We start from the raw sequence: 26,333 nt of genomic DNA on the forward strand, positions 1-26,333 counted from the left end.
TATTGGTAATCGGCTGTTGTAACCCGTTACGACCCGATTCTTTTGTGGGCTATTCGGGTTGTGGCCCGTTTGGACCCATCTGTAATTCTAAAGTAACAAATGGGATAATTGTTTAACTATACTTGTTCAGTTTATAAAACCAATGAAGATTTTACCATTTTGTGTCTATTCTAATTTTGTTGTTAAATATTATTCATTTTTCAATGTTTAGATGACTTATATTTAGTAACGGTGATTTGGTAAAATTATCTCTATCATTCATTGCTTCTTAATCCTATTTCAAGTCATAGTGGACAACTATTGTTGGACAGAAGAAGATTTTATATTACTGAGTTTCGTATCTGATCTATTGAGAGTGCAAGTTTTCTAAGTCAACTATTGCTTAATAGTTTGTAAAACATACCTTAGCATTGAATAGACCAAATGTTTGTCGAGAAATGTTTCTAGGCGCGTTTGTCCATAAAAATTTCATCCACTTGACATATAAAATGACTCTATTAGTTGACTCATTATTTTTAAATATTTTTTAATTGATTTCTTTAAATCCTATAATCTCCTCTTCCAAGCTGTAGATATCGACGTCATGACAAAGATGAAACCACAACTAAGAAGGTGGAGAAGAAGATGGTGAATGTTATTATTGGGATAAATTAATGGGAAAAAGGATAAATATACCCCGAACTATCGTAAATGATATGTAGATACCCTCCGTCATACTTTTGGGACATTGGTGCCCATGCCGTCCAAAAACTAAAGCATATATACCCTTCACTCTAACGGAAGACTAAATAGGGACACGTGGCACAATCTCATCCGTCGATCCGATATTTAATAAATGTCGGGTCAGTGGATAAGATTATGACACGTGTATATCCGTTAGTATAAAAGGTATATATGCTCTAGTGTCTAGACAGCGGGGGCACCAATGTCCCAAAAGTATGACGAAGGATATCTGCATACCATTTACGATAGTTCGGGGGTATATTTATCCTTTTTCCCTAAATTAATTTATATGGTGATAGTTTTAACCTTTTACGTTAATTTTTAATTTAATATTAACTTGTTTAGATTTGCCATGTGAAATTATTTTTCCACGTGAATTTTTTTTAAATAAAAGAGAGACTATAGTACACACATCATAAAAAATTAATCGAGATGTGTTTTGCTAACTATTAGGTGATAGTTCATGTAGAAAACTTACACTCTCGATAGTTTAGATATGAAACTCACAAAACTGGAAAAATTCAAATGTACTTTTTACCTTATCTCTAATTATTTTTGATAGTCCTTCGGCTCGGATGAACAAGATTAAAAAAGTGAAAAATATATCAAACATAAACAAGTAAGTTGAAAATAAAATATCAAGGCTAAAGAAATAGATATAGTACTAATAAAAATCAAAACATAATGAAAACGAAGAAAAATAAATTTAAATGTTAAATTAGAACACTTTAAGACCCGTTTGATCAATAATAATTTTTCATTTTTTCAATTTTTTTACTTTATTTGAAAATCAATTTTGGCCATGAAAATTCTAAATACAACTCCAAGTTATATTGAAATTTGAAAAAACATTCAAGAACCTATAATTTCCCCCTTTTTCTTTTTCACTTTGACTATAATTATTTTTTTCAAAATTTTCCCTAAAATTTATTTTTATAAAAATGACCTTGTTTCATGTTTTTAGAATAACAATCAAATAGTAGTTATAAAAATTATAATCAGACATAACTCCATATTTAATTCCAACTTCAAAAATTTCAAATAAAGTGAAAAAAATATCATAATAGTATATGGTAGCTCTTATATAAGATTTAAATATGATATTATATAACTATCTATTTTGAGATATTATTTATTTAGAACAAATTTAACGGTGTATTTCAAATCAATTAGTTAAATTAAGTCATTTTACTTATTTAAAAATTAAAATTAAAATTAAAATATAGGAGTAGTTCATATAAAAAAAAAGTATGACTCCAAATTCAAAATTTTCATTTTCAAGGCCTAACCTAAATCTGGAAATTTTTCAGAAATTAGGAATATAGGGGTTAGGACAGTAATACATTTCAGAAAAGTTAGCAAGGAAGAAGTAATAAAATAAATAAATATATGAGGAGAGAGAGAGAGAGAGAGAACATTGTGTTGACGGGTCCGATTGTGTAGAAGAGAAGATGGAGAACTCGGCGATTTTGAGAGAGTGGTTCGAGCGGGTTGACACCGACAAAATCGGTAGTATCACTGCAATCCAACTGAAGGTCTTTATTTTTTGCTTTAATATTAATCCTTCTTCCTTACTTACTCTCTCGATTTGGTCCTTATTCCCATGCTATCTACTGTCTCAGAGTGCTTTTGCAATTGGAAATTTACAATTTCCTATCACTGTTGTCCAGCAAATGATCAGGTTTTCAACCTCTCTATATTAAATTATCAAATACTCCTATCATTTTTATTTTATTCTTTGTCATTTACCACCAGGATGTGCGATTTTGATCAGAATGGAACCATGAGTTTTGAAGGTGAGGTTCATCTTTCCACTCTAATTAATCCTTTAGCTTTCCCGTCAATGCTATTTATTACTGTCATATCAAACTGGAACTTCAACAAGGAAAATATATAACAAAAAACATAATCAGCATATATAATATCTTAAACTTAACCTTAACATAGACTTCCCTTTTTCTTACTTTTATATACATTGGGAGAGTCGAAAAGCTAGGTATCAAAGATATCAAAGCATTGTTTAGATCATCAGTGCAATCTACTGCATGCCCTTCTTTACTTTATTTTTGTGCAATTGACTTCATATTTACTAATTGTTCCATTGAGAATCTCATACTGTTGTTAATCTTATTTTTGTTTCCCAGAGTTTGTTGAACTTAACAAGTTTCTGCTGAAGGTCAGCTTTCTTCTCTAGTTAAATTTTTGTATACTAGTTTTTCTTCAAATACATTAAGTCATTAATTGGTCTTCTCTATATGCAATTTGTATGTGACTTGAGGTGTCGCTTTGTGGTGTTCTTCTCATACACTGAATTTCACAATAGTTGTACTACCTCATCTTGGCAGCACTAGAATGAAAACCTTAGTGCTGCATGAATTCAATGACATTTTTTCTTATTTTACTGTAGATACTTCATTAAACGTGTTTATAAGATGCGTTCCTTCAAAGATTTTTCAATTGCTTGATTTTTATGAACCATCAATCTATCATTTGTAGGTGCAACATGTGTTCTCAGACTTGGAGAGGTGAATTTCTTTTTCTTGGTAAAGCGAATCATTTAGTACTTTTCGAGTACTTCTCATGTCATTGGTTGGAAAATATGTTTTGAGGAAATTAATTCTTGTATTATTTTGGTCACTGAATTAGGGGTCGTGGATTCCTTGTCCCAGATGATGTTTACGAGGCAAGAAACTCCTTAATCTCAAACTCTTGCTTTCTTGCATTTGCTTATAGTACATTTCAGACCTTCTGACTAGGAAAATGAAGAAGGAACACTTGGACTGCCAAATGGCCTTTAACAGCCGCCTATTTGCAGTTGACAATAATCTATCAATGAATATGTTGCATAATTTGCAGGCCTTGATAAAAATTGGATTCCGCCTCGACTCTCCAGCACTATACACTGTCTGCGAGGTATTATAATTATTATAAAATTCATTATGTGATTCTTTGTGAAGTGGGATACATAAATATACTTCTGCATTGTACTTCCTTTTGAGGCCTACAGATGTTGCATCTTTTTCTCAAAGCACCATCAAACTGAAACGGATGTTCCTTTTATCCATTGCACACTTTTCTTGTAAACCATCACCTTTTGTCATTGGGCAAAACAAGGTCTAATGAATTTGTTAGTTTTACAACAAAATTCGACAACCAAATGACAAATATAAGAATTTTGTTTTTAGATTTATTTGATGTTCCTTTTTGTTATTCACTTTAGTTGTTTTAAACCGTTTTTCATAGAAGAGAAGAACAAATTGTAAACAAAAGTACCGAACAGCCAAATGCCATATATAAGAAGAGAACATTAGATTTATTCAACTACTTCTGGTTCATTTGTTTTAGTTGTTTAAACTGTATTCATACAAGAGAAGAAAATTGTAAATAAAATGTGAAAAAGATTTGGCATTGAGTTCCTAGTGACATGTATTTGGTTTAAACTATATTTTAATCGAAACTAGCAGTATGGAATATAAGAAAAGCAGTAATGGATATAAGAAATTGAAATGCAAAATAGAACATGCGTTTGCTTCTCACATTTTATTTAAAGCTCAAGGATCTTTATCTTTTTTTTTTTTTATTGTGTGGTTCTTTTCACATTTATAATGACTTGGTGGTACTATAAGCGTGTTAACAAAGAAAAAAAAAGACAAGATAAAGGTGTTAGTTAATGGCTTGCTATAGCTAGCAAACCATACTCATATACAATGCTAATTCTGTTGGTTACGTTGTGGGTAAGTGGTGGGTTGTGGCAGTCTGGCAAATGGTTAAAATGAAATAGTAAAAATTCATGAAATTCATTGTAATTGTTATTCTGGTTTTTCTCTTTTGAGGTTCATGAGAGCAGGATTATAGAATTTCATGGTAAAAAATAGCTTGATTCTCTGCTTTTACCGATTAAAAAAAGAACACAGCTTAATGATTTCATTACTCCACCTTTCTATTACCATGTGGTCAGGGACCAGGGGTGGCTCAAAGGCCTAAAGCGAAATTTTTATTAGAGACCTAAAAGCTAAATAAACTTTATCTGTATTTATTTATTTTTCTTAATTTCTAGGTGTAAATTACTACTTAATATCTTTTATATAAATGATTTTTTCAAATACTTTTTTTTAATTATTATTTTTAAGTAAGATTTTATCAATTCAACATTGAAAAACATTCTTTTATTGAGACAATTATTATATGGATTGTTAACATAATTCTGTAAGTAATAAGTTGATAAACTTAAAAGATAAGAGTTAGAATCATAGAATATGATTCAAAAAGTTGATAACTTGGTATACCTACTTTAATATGAAAATTAACAAAGAAATAAAAAAAGAATTTATAATTCACTTTGTTCAACACTTTTCGACTATTGATTCATATTTTTGAGAGAGTATTACTCTTAACTATCAAAGATTTGAAGAAATAGAGTGCAAAAGGAGTTAAAAAGGATAAATAATGTGAGTGCTAGCGAAGAAAATGTAAGAATCCAAAACTATATTTCCTTGATTTCTTCATTGAGAAATATATTATTGAAATTGTGTATTTACATTATTACATTGAGACTCTATTTATAGAAACTACATTGGATTCCTTTTTAAATTAGGATTCCTATTCGTCTTGACTCCTTTTCCAATTAGGATTCCTATTCTTATTCCTTTCTAAGTAGGATTACATATTTATTCATATTCTAACACTCCCCCTCAAGCTTGTGCATACAAATCATATGTACCTAATTTGTTACAGATATAATTAATACGAGGACCGTTGAGGGACTTGGTGAAGATATATGCAAGTTGATCATTCGACTTCACAAATTTTGTAACAATATCTCCTGAGAGTATCTTTTCTCTGGCAAAGTGACAGTCAATCTCAATGTGCTTAGTCCTTTCGATATGAAGGGCCGCTTGATTATCACACACAAGTTCCGTCGGATCGATTTCTCCCAATCTTAGTCCTTTCATGGAACACTGGATTTGATGCGATATGAAGAGCCGCTTGATTATCACACACAAGTTCCATCTGATCAATTTCGCCAAATTTTAGTTCTCCCAGCAACTGTTTGATCCAAACTAGCTCACAAGTTGCTGTAGCCATTGCTCGATATTTTTATTCTGCACTAGATCGAGCAACCACACTCTGTTTCTTACTCTTCCAGGACACCAAATTACCTCCTACTAAAACACAATGTCCTGATGTCGAACGTCTATCAGAGGGTGATCCTGCCCAATCAACGTTGGTATATCCAGTGATATGCTCATGGCCTTGATCCTCGAATAGTAGTCCTTTACTAGGAGTTGACTTTATATATCGCAGAATACGAACAACTGCTTCCCAATGACTATCACAAGGGGAAGTCATAAACTGACTTACAACACTCACAGAAAAAGAGATGTCAGGTCTAGTCACTGTAAGATTATTCAACTTTCCAACCAACCGTCTATACTTTTCAGGATTACTGAGTGGCTCCCCCTGTCCTAGAAGGAGTTTAACATTCAGATCCATAGGAGTCTCAATGGGTCTACATTCCATCATTCCTGTCTCTTCGAGAATGTCTAAGGCATACTTTCGTTGAGAAATAACAATACCTGATCTAGACTGAGCAACCTCAATACCTAGAAAATATTTCAGTCTGCCAAGGTCTTTAGTTTGGAAATGCTTAAAGAGATGTTGCTTCAAATTAGTGATACCATCTTGATCGTTGCCAGTGATAACTTTATCATCAACATAAACAACCAAATACATACACCGATTTGGTGTAGAATGCCGATAAAACACAGAGTGATCAGCTTCACTACGAGTCATGCCAAACTCTCGAATTAGTGTTCTAAACTTTCCAAAGCAGGCTCGAGGAGACTATTTCAGACCATAGAGTGACTTATGCAATCGGCATACAAGGCTACTAGACTCCCCCTGAGCAACAAAACCAGGTAGTTGCTCCATATAGACTTCTTCCGCAAGATCACCATGTAGAAAAGCATTTTCAATGTCCAACTGATGAAGAGGCCAATGAAAAACATTAGCCATAGATAGAAAAAGTCGAACATATGCTATTTTAGCCACGGGAGCGGAAGTATCACTATAATCGAGGTTAAATATTTGAGTATACCCTTTGGCAGCAAGGCGAGCCTTGAGCCGATCAACCTGATCATTTGGACCATTTTTGACTGCATAAACCCAACGACCGTAGATTTACCTGCAGGAAGAGAGACAAGTTCCCAAGTACCACTCATATGTAAAGCAAACATCTCATAAATCATAGCCTACCTCTATCCAGAATGAGAAAGTGCTTCACCTGTAGTCTTAAAAATGGAAATAGAGGACAAAGATGATACAAAGGCATAATGGGGTGATGAGAGATGATGATAACTCAAGAAAGTATAATGTGGGTTAGCATTTCTAGTGGATCATATAACTTTTTGAAGTGCAATCGGTTGACTAGAAGGAGGCAAGTCCGCGGTAGGAGCAGGATTCGACACATGACATGAATCATCTAGGACTAGTGTTGGGCGTGGACGACGACGATAAGTCATAGTAGAGTCACTACCACGGGAGATGTAGAAGTAACTGTAGATTCCTCAAAAGTTGGTACAAGCAAAACCTGAGGTATGGGTAAGACCTCAAAGACATCAGAATGATCAGAAGATGTATAATAAGGTTGCGACTCAAAGAATGTGACATCGGTGGACATAAGGTATCGACGAAGATCAGGTGAATAGCAACAATGCCCTTTTTGAACTCGAGAGTAACCAAGAAAGACACATTTGAGAGCACGAGGTGCTAATTATCTTTACCCGGGGTTAAGTTATGAACAAAGCATGTGCTCCCAAAGACACGAGGGAGATATAGTATAGATGTAAGTGAGGAAACAATATGGAATGTGGAACCTGATTCAGAATAGAAGATGAAGGCATTATATTAATCAAATAACAAATGCAAGGACTGTATCACCCCAAAAATGCAGCGGAACATGGGATTCAATGAGAAGAGTGCGAGCAGTCTCAATGAGATGTCTATTCTTCCTTTCTGCCACACCATTTTGTTGAGGGGTGTACATGCAAGATGTTAAGTGAATAATTCCTTGGTGAGTCATAAATTCTTGAAACTGGGAAGATAAGTATTCTAAGGCATTATCACTACAAAAAGTACGAATAGAAACACCAAACTAATTTTGTATTTTAACAAAGAAACTTTTGAATGTAGAAAATAACTCAAAACGATCTTTCATTAAGAAAACCCAAGTGTATCTTGAATAATCATCAATGAAACTAACAAAATAACGAAAATCTAAGGGTGAATTGACTCTACCTGGACCCCAAATATCAGAATGAACTAATGAAAAAATAGATTTTGAATGACTCTCAATACTACGGGAAAATGTAGCATGAATGTGTTTCCCAAGTTGACATGACTCACAATCTAATGTGGATAAACTAGACAAACTAGGCACCATCTTCTGTAGCTTGGATAGATTCGAATGTCCCAAACGTTTGTGAATTAGGGCTGGAGGATCTGTAGCAGAGCATGCTGTGAAGGAATTTGAAGAGGTAAGATAGTAAAGGCCTTGTGATTCATGTCATGTGCCAATCATCGGTCCCGTACTGCGGTCTTGCATGGAAAAGAATCATCAAAAAAGATTATGCCACAATGTAGGGCACGCGTCAAACGTCTAACATATGCTAGATTAAAAGGAGAATTGGGAACATAAAGAACAAAGTCTAGAGGGACGGAAGAGAGTGGTTTGGCTTTTCCAACCCCTTTTGATTTTGTTTGGATCCCATTGGCCAAAGTAATAGCAGGAAGAGATTGTGAATAAACAATATCAGACAGAAGTGATATGTTACCAGAAATATGATCAGAAGCGCCTGGGTCCATGACCTATGATCCAAGAGTACTAGATTGTGAAACACAAGCATAGGAATTACCCGCAACATGAACATTAGGCTGACTAACCGAGGCTACTTGTGGAGATGTTTGCTTACTTGCTTGATACTGAAGGAACTCATCATATTCTACCCGTGCAGTATGAGCATTATTGGGTGGTCGATCAGGCTGAGCAACACATGCTACTTGTGGAGATGTTTTCTTACTTGCGCGATTCCGAAGGGACTCATTATATTCCTTTATAGCAGTAGGATCATAACTGGGTGGTGGACCATTCAAAATATGACATATATCACGAGTGTGTCCAAGCTTATGACAATAACTACACTTGGATTGAGATCTTCCAAAACGACCTCCTCCTCGCCGATTCTCCATAGGTTGATATATTCGTTTGTCTATGGTTTGAGATGCCAAAATAGAGGAGTTAATGGTGGATGATGAAACTACTTTGTTGCTGGGAGGCGCGGCTAGACGAAGTAGATGAGAAAATTATTCATCAATTGTAGGTACTGCAGGACTAGCTAAAATCTGATCACGCACTGAATCACGGTCAGGAGGAAGTCCAACAAGTGTAAGAACTAGAAACAACGTTTGTTTGTGCTCTTGTTGTTTGTTCACATTCGTAGTGACCGACATCAATGTTTCAAATTCCTCCATAACTGCTTGTACATGTCCTAAGTAAGTAGACATATTGGATTCTTGTTTCTTTAAATTGGTCATTCTAGATATCACATCATAGAATCGAGATATATCATTAGTAAATAAAGCACGAGCATTTTCCCAAACTGAATAACATGTCTGGGATGGGAGAAACAAGGGCATTAACTTAGAATCGATAGATCGCCATAGGAGACTACATAATTGAGCATCAACCTTCTCCCATTGTGTTTTAGCTTTATCATCTGCCTCACTAGCCTTTGCCTTTTCTTCTACCACACAAGCATTGTTGGTTAAGTGATCTTGGACGCATTGGCCCTTGCACCACAACTCAATCGAAAAAGCCCAAGCTAAATAGTTTGAGCTTCCCATTAATGGTTCTGTAGTGATCATAGCACTTGAACTTCCTATATTCTTGGAGTCAAAAATATCAATCCCGAATGACATATTGTGAAATTAGAATATTCTCAAAAAAAAAAAAAAGAAGAATTTTGGGGCCAGAATCTGATTGCTGGAAGGCTGACTGCCGGAACTGGAACTGGAATTGTTGGAAATAGATCTAACTGCCGGAAAAAGAGATCTGATCACCAAAAACTGATCGGAATCAGGAAAAAATTATATGGTCAACCTCGGAATTAGGAGGCGACTCCACTGGAAAAAGAAAATTGCTGAAAAACACTGCCAGAAAATTTTATCTTCTCGGGCAGCAATTTAGGTTATCGGAAAATTGCATTGCCAGAAAATTTTATCTTCTCGAGCAGCAATTTAGGTCACCGGAAAATTGCACAGTGACGGCTGATTTAATTTTCTCACCATTGCTCTGATACCATGTGAGAAATATAGGAGAAATATATTATTGAAATTGTGAATCTACATTATTACATTGAGACTCTATTTAGGCGGAACCCATCGACAGCCCCTTAAAGTTGGCACCAATTTTCACTTAGACACCTTAAGTAGGCTTTGTTCATTTTAAACACCTCAAGTAGGTCCCCGCAGTGTCATTTTGACCCTTTTTTGACAATCAACTAAAATTAGGAAGAGAGTGTAATACACTTGCGAATGACATGGCATAATGACTAATTAGAAGTTGACATGTGGCATTTTAGTGTAAAAATAATAATTTTAAAATAAAGTATAAAAAAAACAACTATTTTTCAATCACCCCACCCCCACCCATCAGCCTTACTTCCGTCATTTTTGCCTCCCCAGCCTTCCCACCATTTTTTGGTTATTCTTCATTTTTTTATTTTTTTTAAAAGTCATTAGATTTTAATCTTTCTTATTTCATTTTTTGTTGTAAATTTGATTTTGAGAACCATTTTATCGATAGTGAGGTGAGGTTCTGACAAATATGACATTCTTCTTATATATTTTTTTGAAAGAAAATGTGTGTTTTGTTCGAATAAATGTTTTCAAAATTAGTGTGATGATTTTTTAAAATTTTGTTCTTGCAAATATTTTTTAAATTAGTGTGATAATTTTTTTATTTTATTTTTTCATATTTTTGTAAGGTTTTTCATCATGATTTTTCATGGTGGAAGGTGAAATAAGTGGTAGGGTTAAAGAGGGAAGGAGAAGAAGGAAAAAAATATTAAACAATTAAAAAAAAAACACTCCTCACGCGCTCAAAATGGGTGCAGCACACTCAATGTGTCAAATCAGTAGAAAGTGTCAAAATGACACAGTGGGACTCAACATGAGGTGTCTAAAATGAACAAAGCTTAGTTAAGGTGTCTAAGTGAAAATTGGTGCCAACTTTAAGGGGTCACCAATGGGTTAACCCCCTATTTATAGATACTACATTGGAATCCTTTTCAAATTAGGATTCCTATTCATGTGACTCCTTTTTTAATTAGGATTCCTATTCCTATTCCTATTCCTATTCTTATTCCTATTCTAAGTAAGATTTATATATTTATTCCTATTCTAACACTTCTATTTTAATGGGGTTAAGATACATAATTTTTTATTTGTAGAAATTTGAGGCCCCCAAAAATTGGGGACCTAAGGCCAATGCCTTAAATTTTATAGGCAAGAGCCGGCCCTGTCAGGGACAGCCCATTTGGTTGTCCAGAACTCCAGATGGAGGGTTACTCGCAGGATGACATATTGAAACTTGTAACTAAGATGTGCCTGTGGAATGTTACGTGAAACAACCTATGTCAATTGGTCTGAGGGTGGAAGTTCTTTCTAGTCCTCTTGGTTTGAACTGATATTATTCTTTTCTGGGTAAATTGTGCAGAGTTTTGATAGGAATAAGAATGGAAAATTCAGGCTTGATGACTTCATATCTCTTTGTATCTTTGTACAGTCTGCACGGTGAGTAGATATTTATTTACATGAAAAGGTTGTCTCTTCTTGCATTTATAATATTCATGATCAATATGTTGAGAGGGCCTCATGATTTATATCTGGCGCTTTCACATTGAGTCACTGTCATCTGTCTTGCAACTAAGAAGGATTCTTGGTTAACACATCAATTTAGTGTTTGAGTTAAGACATTCATATCAATACATTTGTAGTTCTTGATGAGACTAAAATGTGATTCAGTAGAGCTGCAAATGTAATTGTTCTCAGATGTTAGTTCATTGTTGAATTTCTTAGAAAAATCTTTAATGATCTTCTCAATCTTTGCAGGAACCTTTTTGATTCATTTGACACAACCAAGCAAGGGCGAGTGACTCTTGATATTAACCAATTTATATACTGCAGTGAGTATTTAGAGGGCATACTACCTTTCACTATCTTCTAATCTTTGTGATGCCTCCTTTCATTTTGCATTTCACTAATTGTTATCTGTAGTAGAGATGGGTGACTTCCATCAATTAGCCCATTCAGGGTTCTTTTGAAGAGGTGGCTTTCGGTAGCATTTACTCATCCAATCTGAGTGGTGAACCCACAATCCCCACTGATTGGCTATGCCAGAAGTCTTCCCATTTATTTTTTTTGTGTGTGTGTGTTGTAAATGTACCATCTGCTTGAAACCATGAAAAACTAGTTAGTTGAAGGTTGTGATATTCATGCAAATGACCATAGTGGTTCAATAGGTTGGCCTTCCAAAATATAGGATTGTCTCACATGCCAATGGAGTTTTTCATCATCCCTGTCCTTGACAGATATGCATGATGCTCCTTTGCCGTTAGTGTGCCAAGAGAAGAAACACAATAGAAAGGAAATGATTCGTATGGGAATGTAGGAAATATTAAACATTCACCTCTCGTGATGGAGTGAGTATAAGTTTTCAATTAAAGATACAGCCATCTGTTTGCATCTCTCCCTACAGCGTCAAGGGTTGTCATCCATAGCATGCCTCGTTTTCTAATGGCACTTTTTTTTTTTGATTCTTCCTCTTTTCTTATTCGCAGCTGCCAATTGTCGAATCTGAGGTCGTTGTCTCACTATCCAGTTTCCAATTGCTGCTATAATAGCATTGAGTAAGATGCTTTGTACGATTTCTGTAAAATGCAATGATTTGAAAAGAGGCGTTAGCGGTGAATGGTTGGAGGGAGCACTAAGGAGTCATTTGGTTGTGTGTACAAGTTATATCAGGAATGAAACGGTGCATGTAGTATCACTAAATTATTGTATTTGTTTAGACATTCAGTTGGTCACATTAAAATATTGATATATGATGTACATTTATAACCTGAATCTGGTCTTTCAAAGGATTCATTATTTGGAACTCATTTGCTTGTATTAATGCTTTATTCAACTTTGTATTACTAGGTTGATAAAATAAAACTTTGAATTATCAAATTTTAATTACGTTAAATAAACAATAATTTTAAGAGGAAAATTTCAGTAAGTTATACTATAGTATGAGATAAAAAATGAAGAAATCTTGCAGTTCTCCTTTATTATTATAATTATAATTATAGAATCAATAAGACAAACATTAGTATTAAAAGGCGAATGAAACATAATGAATATGATTAACTAACAAATTACATAGTTTTAAGGACCGCCTTGTAATAATCTAATACATGTACTGTTGATACATCTCTTGTTATAACATTTTGTTGTTAATATAATTATAGAGTCAATACTACAAACATTAGTATCAAGTGATTCTTTGGTAGCAAAAAATGGCATTTCAAGTAGACAAATTCCAACAGCACTAAGTACCAAGTAAGTTAAACGCCTAACCATTGTTATTTTGGACACAAAATGCCTTTTACTTCAAGGATCTTTTAACAATAACCTGATCGTTAGCATCATCTCCATCTTAGCTTCCCTAACCTTTACACGAGAGTGGGAAGATACATCTTGAAAGCAGACCTAGTTATGATACATAGGGAAGCAGAGAACTATAAATTTCCCGTCACATTGACTGAGGACTCTTTGGTAAGGAGATCAGAAAAAAAAAGCATATTAAAGCTCTCCAATTATTAAGAATGTACTCAAGTACAGCAGCTTACCTCCCCTGACAAAGGAGATGACAAATTGAATACTACTGTTTAATATTGTTTATAAGACCAAATTATTCTCCCTAGAGACAGATAAACTAGTAAGGGGCGATTCAGATTGTATACAGAAGAATAACAGCATGAGCTGAAAGAATGTTTCAGAATGTGCAGTTCAAGCTGTGGATTAAACTACTGAACGCAATTCTCCTGTTTGTAGAGCAAACTTTCGGTGCTGTGAGAGAACGGAAGGGATTTTGACTGCCTGTATTCTTGAGGCCAAGTCATTTTCACAGGATCCATTGTTATCCTTAGCTGCATTCAGAATAGTCTGGAAAATTTGCAGAGGGTCACCATGGCTGACCACCAATACTGTGCATCTGCAATTGAAGTGTCCAAATCACAATTATAATTTATATGTCCATCAGATATAATGACAATACAATTAAAAGCTTAACTATGTAAAAGTGAATAGGTAAACTCCATTATCACTTTACATAGCGACTTCCTTTACACTAAAATACTCCTACTTGACATGATAAATTTTGGAGGTAAAAGCATAATAAATACCCTTGAAATTGTGTCTCCATGTTAATCAATGCATTCGTGAGTCTAGACACAACATCTGCAACACTTTCTCCACCTTCAGGCTGCATGAATGGATCCTTCTCATCTAGAGCCCATATATCAGGATACTGAAATCAGAAATAATTAATCAATTCAAGAGCCACAAGCCAAGTTGAAGGTGTTTAAGATTGTGTTACATCCACTTGATTTTGAAATGCAGAAGACAAACAACTTACTTTATCATGAGATTTAAGTTCATAAGAAGGACCAAAGAAGCGCTCCCGAAGATCATCTAGAACCTGTTATAACAAAACTATCTTAACTCAGAGCTTATCAACAGAATCTACTCAGCTTAAAGCCAAAATCATAACACAAAACATCTCATCAAGACAGAAAAGACAGGGAGAAAAAGGACATGGAGCCCCAAAGAATCCTTACATAATACTAAAAACCCTTTGTAAGCTTATTGGTGATTGGCTCGAGTCCATCAGGCAAAGAATGATATAAAACATGAAAAGTTAAGAACAGCTAAATCAAATTCATCTTCAGAAGAAAAAGTGCATAGCAGTTCAGCTTAACCATATAAATTTAGAGATACTCCATTTAAGGAAGCAATGATACAGGGTGAAAAAAGAGAAATAGCCCAAACAGTTCATTTAAATGACCATATCTCAAGTGAATGACTTATATCAATAGAGAAAAACTAGATTTCAGCATATGAAGTAACAATCCCTTTTACTTGTTTCTATAGATCCTTGCTGCTTTTGACCTCAATTCATGTCATGTATGTTCCAATAATTGTGATCTGAGAGAGCTTCATGAATTGATCATTTTAAGAATGTCTGGAAACAAAGTACTATGATAAAACTTAAACACGACTTTTTTTGTTCTTTTGATAAGCTAAAAATCACTTATATACAACCTAGCAACCAAATAAATTAATAAAGTACAAAAAAGGAGGATGCAAGACGGCCTATATGTCCTAGGTGATGGGTAGATAGGCTTACCATGCACTGTGGTCCTTCAAAAGAAATATCTAGAACTGATGCAACCACTTGTGCTGTATGAGTGGTTCTCGAGAAGGGAGAGTAGCAAATTCGAACATTTTCAAGTGGTATGTTATCTTCTTTGAGTACCTGTTATCAGAAAATATATTGCCTGTAAACACCATCAACAACTTAAGCTTATATAAAGAAGAGATAGAACTCTTTTTGGCCCAAAGAGAATAACATATACGTAATTACTCTGAATCAGGAACCATAGGGTAGTCTCTCTTTACTTTCTCTAAATGAAGGGCAGATGACAGAAACATATACATCAAGGTGCTAATCATCAGAAGACTCTGTTACTGGCACTAGCCTCCAAGGAGATATGATTTCGCAACTGAAAAAAGTATTTATTTTGACAAAAAGTTGAGCTTCCACATGATATTATTTCAAGGGAATAGAAGCACATGCATGGTCCTTTCAGAAAGCGCTTCACTCTTCCCCCTGTGCTACTTAGACATTTTTGCTTAGGCCTTGTTTTTTCTGCTTAAGATTCACATTACGCTGAAGATAGAACTCATTCGTTCATTAGCAATGAACACTCTCTCGGTGTACTAGTTCACTTTCTCTGTGATGTGCAGGTTTTCTTTCAAGCACTACAGTTACTCCAACTTGATCCACAATTGACACTGAAGTGAAAAGGAAATGACTGTTCAAATGTGATATGAGTTTTTAGTAGTTTATACCTGTTAGAATAGGAATAGGTATATATAATCTTACTTAGAATTGGCATAGGAATAGGAATAGTAAATAGTATCTTACTTGGTAAAGGATTGTACTGTAGAGTCTATAAATAGGGTCTTTGCATAATAATGTAGATAGACAATTCAATAATATTTTTCTCACATTGTATCAAAATGCCTCTACGATCTTGCAAGAGAATCAAAGAGCTTCTGCTATCGGCAGGCGGCTATTACCCATATATGCTGCCCAAATGATCAATGATTATGTTAGCAAAAGTTGAGTCACTGTGTATCTTTTCGGTGATCATTTTCTCATATCTAATTTGCGTAGCACCGTGCATCTTTCCGGTGACTACTTTCTCACATTTAATTTGCATAAAGTGCATTTTTTGGACTATTTTTTTCATATCTTATTTGTGTAGCACCGTGCATCATTCTAGTGACTACTTTCTCATATCTCACTGTGCCATCTTTTCGGTGACTACTTTTTCATTTTTGATTTGCATAGCACCATTCTTTTTGGTGTCTACTTTCTTATTTGTGTAGGGTTGTGCCATCATTCCAACCCTATCCATAAAATTTCTATTTTCTAGTAGGATCGTGTCATTATTCCGACCCTACCCATATAATTTCTCTTTTTCAGTAGGGCCGTGTCATCATTCTGATCTCTTTCTCAATAGGGTCGTGCCGTCAATCCGACCTTTTCTATATAATTTCTATTTTCCAGTTGGGTTGTGTCCTCATTTCTACCCTACTCATATAATGTTATTTCTTAGATTGTGACCACTTTTAGCCATCAAATCTAATACTCCGGCATATGAGTATGTTCCGATCAGTTTTGCACTGACTTTTTTGTTTAATATTGATGCATCCATATACTTTATACTAGATTTTGAGCACTTTTCGACGACCGTTGCATTGTGAAGAAGTCTAAATGGAGCAACCACCTAATTTCATTGCACAGGGGGAGTTTAGTAGCATGGTATATTGATTACGTAAGTCACTCTATGGTCTAAAACAGTCTTAACAAGCTTGTTTGGGAAGTTCAATACTGTAATTTTATCCCTTTGTGTTTTATCGACATTATGCATTAAATTTAGTATTTTATGAGAAGACCAAGCACATTGAGATTGATTGACATTATGCATCAAATCCAGTATTTCATGAGAAGACTAAACACATGGAGTGTTAGAATAGGAATAGGTATATATAATCCTACTTTAGAATAGGAATAGGAATAGTAAATAGTATCTTACTTGGTAAAGGATTGTATTGTAGTGTCTATAAATAGGGTCTTTGCGTAATAATGTAGATAGACAATTCAATAATATTTTTCTCATGTATTTCTCACAATACTGTCATCATCTCCTGCTAGCTATCTTTATTGCTAACTTAAAGACCAAGACATCAAATGATAGTTCTCATAAAAGAACAATTGACATGGATCTAGCATCAAAGCTTCTTACTATTGAGGCATTCAAATCCCAAAAGGTTACATTGGCAGGTTCCATAAAAAAGAGACCTGTCATAGGATTCCAGGACATACAATACCATATATAGTCAAATGTTAATAGATAACTTCTGAAAGACTGAAAGAAATAGTCGACGGCAATTATGGTTTATTTAACTCCACACATAAGATAGGTGGAATATCTGAACGATGAAATGTCTGCCGAGGACCATGTTGGGAAACAAAAAGATGAGTTCAATGTGAATACCAACCTTTAGGAATGACTCTCCAGCCAATTTTGCTTGTTTGATTCCTTCGGGAGTCAACTTATATTGTTCAAGTTTTCCATTTTCCTGTAAAGGTCACAGCTCCTTTCAGTAATTTAGATTTAACAAGTGGAAGAATAATTTCAGCCAACTCTGAAACCTCCCCAAGGATTAGATTCTCTTACAGCTAGCTAGTTTTCCTAGAAGAAGAAATGCAGACTTCAATGATATCCTATTATTCCTATTTTAGAGCATTTCCTCTTCAGGTAAACCATCTGTTAATACTAACATTACCAGATTAAACAGTGGAACAAATAGAAGAATGTTTATATTTGTTCTTAAATGGGACTTGCTATGAAGTACATATGGAGTTGTAGTTAGATGTATGAAAAGTGGGGAAGAGATAGTACATCATATTCAAAGATAACATAAAAGGTAATTTTAGAACAAAAAGAAGAGTGAGTGGAGTAAACTGGAAGAAAAGTGGGTCAAGTAACATAGGAAATAGGAAGTATTAGCTTATCATACTTACTATATCTCTCTAGAATGAGTAGTCAGTCAACAAACAGGTAACTTATCAAGAAGATTAAGCTTCCTTTTTATGATAGGTAAAGGAAGAATTCAATTTTGAAAAAGAAGCTTCCATCTATCAAGCTGAGCTTCAAATCTCTGAACAATGAGAAGGTGAAGTTAAGGTATATTCATTCTCTAAGGCCAGTATAGTGAGATAGAAACATACAAATGTATTATAAGTATGCCCTAATCATGCTGAATGAAGGCAGTGGAATAATATTAAAGCAACTCGCAACACGGAGTATAAAAGAAGCATAGATGATAGTGTGTAGAATGCATATTTATATGAAAAACAAAATGATTAAGAGAAAAGAAGGAAACCATGGAGGAAACGACGAGACCCATTTCATTGGGAATGCTTTTGCCATGCCTCACCACCCAATATCTGTTCTGCACAAACGTAACGCCACCTTCCCCCGCCATTCTTCACAACCTAGCCTTGCCTACTATTGAGTGGTAGTTATGTTATAGTAATAACTAATAAGCCATCCGCACGACGTCGTTCTCTTCTTTCAATGTACAATAAACTATGCACAATGAACAAGCTAAATCAGGTAAGCGGATCCGGGTCAATCATTCTTTCGACCCGGAAAAATTAAGCAGTACAATATGTTTGGCGCAAGGAACAAGCTATGAGATGAGATCTACAAACTACAAACCCCTCACCCATTTCCTCCTAAAGAGTAATTAATTGTGACAACAATGGCGCTAAATCTTCGTCAAAAGCAAACTGGTAATTCTCTTTAGATCTATCTCTGCACTTATACTTTATGAAGGAATCTTCTAATAATTTGTTGAATTGCAGAGTGTATTACGCGGATGTTAAATCTGAACCAGCCGGTGAACGCCGGTGCCACTGCCAATGAGGAGGTATACAAGATCCTGATTTACGATCGATTCTGCCAAGACATTTTATCCCCTTTGATTCACGTCAAGGACCTCCGTAAACACGGCGTTACCCTCTACTTCCTTATCGATAAGGATCGCAAGCCCGTCCATGATGTTCCTGCTGTCTACTTCGTCCAACCCACCCATCTTAATGTACAGCGTATCGTTGCTGATGCCTCCAAGTCTCTTTATGATTCCTTCCATTTGAACTTCTCCTCTTCTATTCCCAGGCCCTTGCTCGAAGATCTCGCTTCAGGTGCAGTATATGCCTTCTCCTTTCATCACTATTTTTCTTTTTCTTTTTTTCTGTCAAAACTTTATGGTTGAAATGATAGCTGATACTGGAATGAAATGTACCCAAATAGAGGGATGAGCAATATTGAATACTGTTTTACTCACCCTAGCTTGTCCAATTTTTCCTCGGAGGGGGGTAAGGGCTAAAATGATCTACTACTTCAATCCATTTTTAAAAAAAAAGATAATTTTTTATCCCACTGCATAAAGAGGTGCTTAGATCTATGTAGAGATGACAATTGATTGATATGAACTTGAAAAAATTAATAGTTAATGCAATTTTCTGGGTGGTGCTGGGTGGATATTCGAAATACTAACCACTGCATGACTTGTTTCTGCTCCAGGCACGATTAATTCTGACTCGATTGAAAGGATCTCTAAAGTGCATGATCAGTACTTGGAGTTTGTCACGCTTGAGGATAATTTGTTCTCACTTGCCTACAAGAACTGTTATCTTCAACTGAATGATCCCTCTGCTGGGGATAAAGAAATTGAAGAGATCATTGAAAAGATTGTCAGTGGCTTATTTTGTGTGTTGGCTACTCTTGCTGTTGTCCCTATCATCAGGTGTCCCCGTGGTGGGCCTGCTGAGATGGTGGCATCCCTGTTGGATCAGCGTTTGAGAGACCATCTGTTAGCTAAAAACAATTTATTCTCTGAGGCTGGGAATTTCACTAGCTCATTTCAGAGGCCAATTTTGTGTTTATTCGATAGGAACTTTGAGTTGTCAGTAGCTATACAACATGATTTTAGGTATAGACCACTTGTTCATGATGTGCTTGGTTTGAGATTGAACAGGTTGAGTGTGCAGGGAGAGAAAAGTGGGATGAAATCATTTGAGTTGGACAGATCTGATCCATTCTGGGTGGCAAATTGGTCGTTGGAGTTTCCAGAGGTTGCTTTGGAGATAGAAGCTCAGTTGAACAAGTATAAGAAGGATGTGGAGGAGGTAAATAAACGAACTGGTGGGAACTCAGGGGCTGAGTTTGATGGGACAGACTTGGTTGGCAATACCAAGCATTTGATGAATGCAGTAAATTCCCTGCCTGAGTTGACAGAGAGAAAACAAGTCATTGATAAGCACACCAATATTGCTACAGCATTGTTAGGTGAGATCAAGGAGAGGTCCCTTGATTCGTATGCCAAAAAGGAGAATGATATGATGGTAAGAGGTGTCATTGATCGCAGTGAGCTCATCGGAGCTCTCAAGGGAAAAGGGACTAAGGTGGATAAGCTGCGGTTTGCTATCATGTATCTTATCTCAACTGAAAGCTTACCTCAATCAGAAGTTGAAATGATTGAAACAGCACTTAGGGAGTCTGAGGTTGATACCACAGCATTTCAGTATGTAAAGAAGATAAAATCATTGAATGTCTCTTTAGCATCAGCAAATTCTGCGAGTAGGAGCAACATTGTTGATTGGGCTGAAAAGCTCTATGGGCAGTCAATCAGTGCTGTAACTGCAGGTGTCAAAAATCTACTATCCAGTGATCATCAGTTGGCTTTGTCAAGAACAGTAGAAGCATTAATGGAGGGGAAACCCAATCCAGAAATTGATTCTTATATTATTTTTGATCCTCGTGCACCCAAGTCAAGCTCCGGGATGAGCAGCAGTCACCTGAAAGGACCATTTAAAGAAGCTATTGTCTTTATGATAGGTGGTGGTAACTATGTGGAGTATGGAAGCTTGCAAGAGCTAGCCAATCGTCAACAGCCAGTTAAGCATGTTATATACGGGACGACAGAAATTCTTACAGGAGGTGAGTTCATCGAGCAGCTTGCACTGCTGGGGCAGAAGATGGGATTGGGAACTAGTGTCACAACACCAGCCCATTAATGCAGTTGCGATTTGTGTACAATCCCTTAAGGAAACCCTTTGTTGTTCAGTATTGACTGTGTGGACTTCATCAAGCTACATGAGCAAATCATACACTTGCACGTAATAGTATGTTGAGTTCTCGAAGAAGAGTTTGTTGACCCTATTCTTAACATTGTGATATTTGACCCTGATGCATAGTGATCGTTAAAATATAGAAGAATTCATATATAAGTTCAAACTTGTGTGGAGTTGGTTTATACCGTTGTTCTTTAGTTGATGTACTTGGAACTGTTTGCATACCATCCCTCACTGTCCAAGGTGGTTTCTTTGTATTCCTACAGTTTTGTGGTAGTTTAAGTAGCTTTTCTCGTTCCTGTTATTGTCTATCTTATTTGCTTAGACACACTTGCAGTAAAAACATGTTTTATTTTTTTCTTTGTAAAGCTGGATGATTGGAACAGCTTGACTTCAAAACTTAAATATGCATGCACTGCTGGCTTTTCAAAATCAGTATTCTGGAAGAGCCACATGTGTCGAGGAACAGCTTAAAACCTGCAATATGAGCCCCATTAGAGAATAGATGCCTGCTTTCTGTTTGTTTTGGGTGAACAAAAGAAGGCAGTTTGTTTTCATAGTAAAATGCATTCATAAGTATTCAATTAGCCATAATATTTTTTCATTATTAGTAGCTGCTTCTTTTGCACTGGTTTATGAGACCGGTGCGTAAATACAGTTATCTATCCTCAAAGCACCACTCCATCCTTTTCCCCATCCCGACCCGGAGATGGCAGTCCCAACCTCTGTCGTATTTTATTATTTACTGTCTGATATCATGATGGGTTAATTTTTTTTTTATCTCCGTATTTGCAGTTAGTATAAAGTCAAATCTCTTCAGATGCGACTCTATGATTTTGAGTTTTACTGATATTTCATCCTACCGAAATAAAAAATCAATCAACTTGCACACGGAGAGATAGTTGGCATGAACCACGTTAAGTAATGAAGTATTAATTTAGAAATTTGGTGGCAATATATATACACACAATTGGAACCTACTCTACCATGTTAACCTGCTACAATCATTTAATAATAACGTTAGGTTAGATTGTAATACAGAGACAGTAATATACTAGTACTAGTTAACAATATAGAAAAAAATTGTAATGCAGACATTTAGGGGTCTTTTGGTAGAGTGTATAAGAATAATGCAAAATAGGGTGCATTAGTAGTGCTTGCACTAGTAATGCTTGTATTAGTTATATGCAAGCATTATTTGTTATACACTATTTGGTTTGATGTATTAGAAATAACAAATCTTGCATAATTTCTATTTTAAAATATATGTTTACAAAAGTACCCTTCACACTTTATTTATTTTTACACTTCCTTTGCAAAAATTCTTTGCTAAAACATTATTAACTCTTCTTCTCTTTTTCTTTTTTTCAAAAATAATATTAAATAGTTATACTATTGCGTCAAAATATTTTTGTGAAAAGTTGGCAAAATTTTTTTTATCAAATTTATTGCCACAATAGTAAAAAATTTGATTAAACTGTATTGAAATTAAAATTTTAAAAATACACTTAAGAGGCCATAAAGCCTATTAAAATGGAACTTATCCACCATTAAAAACTTCTCAAGCTCAAAAGGAATTTAACTTGTGGTAGCCCGTTTAGCCGCTTGCATGTATCTTACCTTTTATAGAGGCTGGAAAACGGAGGAAAAATTGTTTCTTTAACTTGAAACCTTACAAACACAGTAGTTCTTTTTTTTTTTTTATCAATAGTGGGGCAGGCCTTTTTATTAAATAAAATTAAATTAAATCCTCCCGAAAAAAAAGACCTATTAAGACACCAATAAATAAAAAAACACTGAAAAAAAATAAAAATAAAAATATATGACAAAGAAAGAAAATGAAAAGATTCTAGAGTTGTGAGAAAATGCTAGGAAATGTTTTAAAAAGGCTTTGAGGGTAGATTTGTAATTATTTAATCTAATGCAAGTGTTAAAATGTTATGTATTACTAATACCTAGAATTACTTGGTATTAGTAATACACAATAGAGTGTATAACTAATGTTTGCATTAGTTATACATGGCATAAAAAAATGTATCAAACAAGATAGTACTAATAGACACACCTAATGCATGCATTAGTTCATAATGGAGAATAATACTTATGTATTATTAATTATAAAGAAATCTCATATAATTAAATAATAGAGGGGGACAGAATTTATATATTAAAGCTCTGTAGCTGTATACTATCTATCTATCAATCATTATTATTACAGAAAAGAACAAAGGAGACAATGGCACATTTTGAGGGCAGAAAGAAGGAGGTGATAGCAATAATTGGAGGTGGAATCAGCGGCCTGTTAGCGTGCAAATACTGCATTTCCAAAGGATTTGATCCAATTGTGTTCGAGTCGGAGAGTAGCATTGGGGGTGTTTGGACTAAGACAATTGGGAGCACTAAGCTGCAGACACCAAAACCCGTATACCAGTTTTCTGATTTTCCATGGCCCGATTCAGTAACCCAAGTGTTTCCTGACCAACAAATGGTGCTTGAGTACATTGAATCGTACGCACGTCACTTTGATTTGTTCACCCACATTCACTTCAATAGCAAAGTGTTGAGCCTCAACTTTGAAGACTCATCAATTAGTGGAGACGGAGAATGGAATTTGTGGGGCGGAAAAGGAAAGTGGAACGTCACTGTACAGGACACTCGAACCATATCCCCACAGATACAGGTAATTATGGTAGCAACATCTCTCAATCTAATATAAGCTTTTGTAAAAAACAAAATTTTGTGTTTTATGGAAGAAAAAAAAATGTAATTTCAACTTTCACCTATTTAAAGTTGCTAATAATCTCTGCCAAAAAATATTTATCTCATAGAGTTGAGTTTAAGAAAAAAATTGTTAGTGTTTGTTTGCAAAAGGTAAGAAAATTCTGACCCAAAAAAAATGGTGAATGCCCGCTTAAATATTCTTTCTTCCTGCCCACATTTCTCTGATCAAACAAAAGAAAATGGTTAATACTTACTTATCCGTTTGGCATTTCTCAATGTCTTTTATTTAAAGGATAGTTAATCAACGGGCTCAAAAGAAAATTCTCCCCAATTTTTATGGTGAACACAAAACCAAACCCCTTGGTATCCTCTAGATCCGCCCCTGGTTGTCTTCTAGATATATAATTAACAGTTTATAGAAATTATATAGTTGTGGGTATTAATTTTGCATGCAGATATACCAAGTTGATTTCGTAGTAGTTTGTGTGGGAAGGTTCAGTCAAGTCCCAAACATGCCTGAATTCCCTCAAAACAAAGGCCCTGAAGCTTTTGAGGGTGAAGTAATCCATTCGATGGATTATTCAAAGATGGACTCCTCAACTGCAACCAACTTTGTCAAAGGAAAACAAGTTGCCGTCGTAGGATTCCAAAAATCAGGAATGGACATTGCCATGGAGTGCTCCACAGTTAATGGTAAGTTAATTCTACCTCTTTCTCTTGGGCTGCTGCTTTTTGCACTAGTAATGTATTATAGTTATGTAATGCGCTGCTGCTTTTTGCACTAGTAATGTATTAAAGTTATGTAATGCAGGGGTTGAACGTCCATGCACAGTACTAATCAGGACACCACATTGGAACCTTCCCGATTATTTCCCATGGGGACTCAATTTGGGATATCTATTCCTAAATCGATTCTCTGAACTTATGGTTCATAAACCCGGTGAAGGCTTTCTTCAAAGTCTACTCGCCACAATTCTTTCACCATTAGTAAGGAGTATTTTTCTTTAATTTCCTCACTCATTAATTTGAATTCTCTTCCTCTCTCACAAAACTAAATATATATATTTTTGACAGAGGTGGGCCTTTTCAAAATATATAGGAAGTTACATAAAACACAAACACCAGCTTGCAAAACATGGAATGGTTCCCGAGCATAGTTTCTTAAATGAATTGAGTTCCTGTTCAGTTTCTTTAGTGCCAGAGGGCTTCTATGAGAGAGTAGAGGAAGGAAGTATCAAGCTCATCAAGAAAGTAGAGAGTTTTGGATTCTCAAAAGAAGGTATTGTGCTCGAGGGTCATGCTACTGAACCCATTAAATCCGACTTAGTCATACTAGCTACTGGCTTCAACGGACTTGATTATCTCAAGCATATATTTCAATCGAAAAAATATCAGGAATTCATAGCAGGCTCAGATGATTCTGCTGCAGCTCCCCTCTATAGGTGAGTAAAAGAATACTTTTGGAAGCATTTATACATATATATATATATATCTCATATGGAAATAATTATATTTATCAGGGAATGCATTCATCCCCGGATTCCACAACTGGCAATAATTGGATTCTCAGAAAGCATATCTAATCTACACACCTCGGAAATAAGGTGTCGATGGCTGGGAGAGCTTCTTGATGGAAAATTTATGCTACCAAGCATTAAGGTGATGGAGAAAGACATAGCAGAATGGGATAAATACAAGAAGAGATACTCTTACAGGAAGTACTACAGGAGATCATGCATCGGAGCATTGCACATTTGGTACAATGACCAACTATGCAAGGACATGGGATGGAACCCTAAAAGGAAAAAGGGTCTTTGGGCTGAGTGGTTCGAACCTTATGGACCAATGGATTACATCGGCTAATGTATGTTAAAGAGCTCCAAAACCTCCCATCTCACTTTCAAGAATGAAATTTCTTTTTCTAAATATGTTTTCTTTTACTGAACCTTTGAACAATAAGGATAGCATGCTAGTACTTTCCAGTTCAAAAGGAATGTCTTCTGAGAGTTACAAAAAGTGCTTTGATATATATATATATACTAGTTTCTAAACACGTGCGTTGCACGTGTATTCCATGTTAATGACTACAACTTTTTAAAATTACCATAATTTTATTTCTTAACTCTTCCAAATAGATCATTGTTCTGTATGGCCTTTTCTTAACCATTTGCCTAAAGACAAGTGTATTTTTCTAAAAAAATAATAAAATGATAGACACAATTGTGTTATTTCGAATAGATCATGCATTTATATATATATATATATATAGGTATAAATGGCCATGATCTTGATA

The 26,333-nt window shown here is 35.2% G+C and overlaps 4 protein-coding genes across 4 annotated transcripts; 3 read left to right on the forward strand and 1 right to left on the reverse strand.

Moving 5' to 3' along the window:
- Nucleotides 1–2,109: 2,109 nt before the first annotated feature.
- On the forward strand, nucleotides 2,110–12,955 carry LOC102599790 (sorcin-like). Its single transcript, XM_006364299.2, has 10 exons — nucleotides 2,110–2,258; nucleotides 2,346–2,404; nucleotides 2,479–2,519; nucleotides 2,868–2,899; nucleotides 3,220–3,248; nucleotides 3,370–3,406; nucleotides 3,580–3,636; nucleotides 11,498–11,574; nucleotides 11,893–11,966; nucleotides 12,621–12,955. The coding sequence occupies exons 1-10, from the start codon at nucleotides 2,175–2,177 to the stop codon at nucleotides 12,638–12,640; spliced, it is 510 nt and encodes a 169-aa protein (XP_006364361.1). The 5' UTR covers nucleotides 2,110–2,174; the 3' UTR covers nucleotides 12,641–12,955.
- Nucleotides 12,956–13,600: 645 nt separating this feature from the next.
- On the reverse strand, nucleotides 13,601–18,792 carry LOC102600120 (uncharacterized). The gene is made up of 6 exons (XM_006364300.2): nucleotides 18,565–18,792; nucleotides 17,677–17,757; nucleotides 15,233–15,361; nucleotides 14,462–14,524; nucleotides 14,229–14,353; nucleotides 13,601–14,038 (listed from the first exon to the last, which is right to left on the reverse strand). Exons 1-6 carry the CDS (start codon nucleotides 18,664–18,666, stop codon nucleotides 13,846–13,848), a joined length of 693 nt encoding a protein of 230 aa, XP_006364362.1. The 5' UTR covers nucleotides 18,667–18,792; the 3' UTR covers nucleotides 13,601–13,845.
- An 80-nt stretch (nucleotides 18,793–18,872) lies between these two features.
- Nucleotides 18,873–21,623, forward strand: LOC102600457 (SEC1 family transport protein SLY1-like). The gene is made up of 3 exons (XM_006364301.2): nucleotides 18,873–18,976; nucleotides 19,049–19,387; nucleotides 19,770–21,623. The coding sequence occupies exons 1-3, from the start codon at nucleotides 18,946–18,948 to the stop codon at nucleotides 21,260–21,262; spliced, it is 1,863 nt and encodes a 620-aa protein (XP_006364363.1). The 5' UTR covers nucleotides 18,873–18,945; the 3' UTR covers nucleotides 21,263–21,623.
- A 1,817-nt stretch (nucleotides 21,624–23,440) lies between these two features.
- Nucleotides 23,441–26,115, forward strand: LOC102600780 (probable flavin-containing monooxygenase 1). Its single transcript, XM_006364302.1, has 5 exons — nucleotides 23,441–23,999; nucleotides 24,496–24,733; nucleotides 24,852–25,027; nucleotides 25,115–25,482; nucleotides 25,561–26,115. The coding sequence occupies exons 1-5, from the start codon at nucleotides 23,556–23,558 to the stop codon at nucleotides 25,901–25,903; spliced, it is 1,569 nt and encodes a 522-aa protein (XP_006364364.1). The 5' UTR covers nucleotides 23,441–23,555; the 3' UTR covers nucleotides 25,904–26,115.
- Nucleotides 26,116–26,333: the final 218 nt, after the last annotated feature.

This window comes from Solanum tuberosum, unplaced genomic scaffold, assembly GCF_000226075.1.
Source record: "Solanum tuberosum cultivar DM 1-3 516 R44 unplaced genomic scaffold, SolTub_3.0 scf00488, whole genome shotgun sequence".
NCBI lineage: Eukaryota > Viridiplantae > Streptophyta > Magnoliopsida > Solanales > Solanaceae > Solanum > Solanum tuberosum.

What these genes read in the sequence shown, in the direction of transcription:
- LOC102599790 (XM_006364299.2), top strand. Translation starts at nt 2,175, where the DNA reads ATGGAGAACTCGGCGATTTTGAGAGAGTGGTTCGAGCGGGTTGACACC. An exon ending in TCACTGCAATCCAACTGAAG is followed by an intron (nt 2,259 to 2,345) that starts GTCTTTATTTTT and finishes CTACTGTCTCAG; the next exon opens with AGTGCTTTTGCAATTGGAAA. An exon ending in GTTGTCCAGCAAATGATCAG is followed by an intron (nt 2,405 to 2,478) that starts GTTTTCAACCTC and finishes ATTTACCACCAG; the next exon opens with GATGTGCGATTTTGATCAGA.
- LOC102600120 (XM_006364300.2), bottom strand. Translation starts at nt 18,666, where the DNA reads ATGGCGGGGGAAGGTGGCGTTACGTTTGTGCAGAACAGATATTGGGTG. An exon ending in CTGGAGAGTCATTCCTAAAG is followed by an intron (nt 15,362 to 17,676) that starts GTTGGTATTCAC and finishes TTCTGATAACAG; the next exon opens with GTACTCAAAGAAGATAACAT. An exon ending in TTGAAGGACCACAGTGCATG is followed by an intron (nt 14,525 to 15,232) that starts GTAAGCCTATCT and finishes TTGTTATAACAG; the next exon opens with GTTCTAGATGATCTTCGGGA.
- LOC102600457 (XM_006364301.2), top strand. Translation starts at nt 18,946, where the DNA reads ATGGCGCTAAATCTTCGTCAAAAGCAAACTG. An exon ending in TCTTCGTCAAAAGCAAACTG is followed by an intron (nt 18,977 to 19,048) that starts GTAATTCTCTTT and finishes GTTGAATTGCAG; the next exon opens with AGTGTATTACGCGGATGTTA. An exon ending in GCTCGAAGATCTCGCTTCAG is followed by an intron (nt 19,388 to 19,769) that starts GTGCAGTATATG and finishes TTTCTGCTCCAG; the next exon opens with GCACGATTAATTCTGACTCG.
- LOC102600780 (XM_006364302.1), top strand. Translation starts at nt 23,556, where the DNA reads ATGGCACATTTTGAGGGCAGAAAGAAGGAGGTGATAGCAATAATTGGA. An exon ending in GGAGTGCTCCACAGTTAATG is followed by an intron (nt 24,734 to 24,851) that starts GTAAGTTAATTC and finishes TATGTAATGCAG; the next exon opens with GGGTTGAACGTCCATGCACA. An exon ending in CCACAATTCTTTCACCATTA is followed by an intron (nt 25,028 to 25,114) that starts GTAAGGAGTATT and finishes TATTTTTGACAG; the next exon opens with AGGTGGGCCTTTTCAAAATA.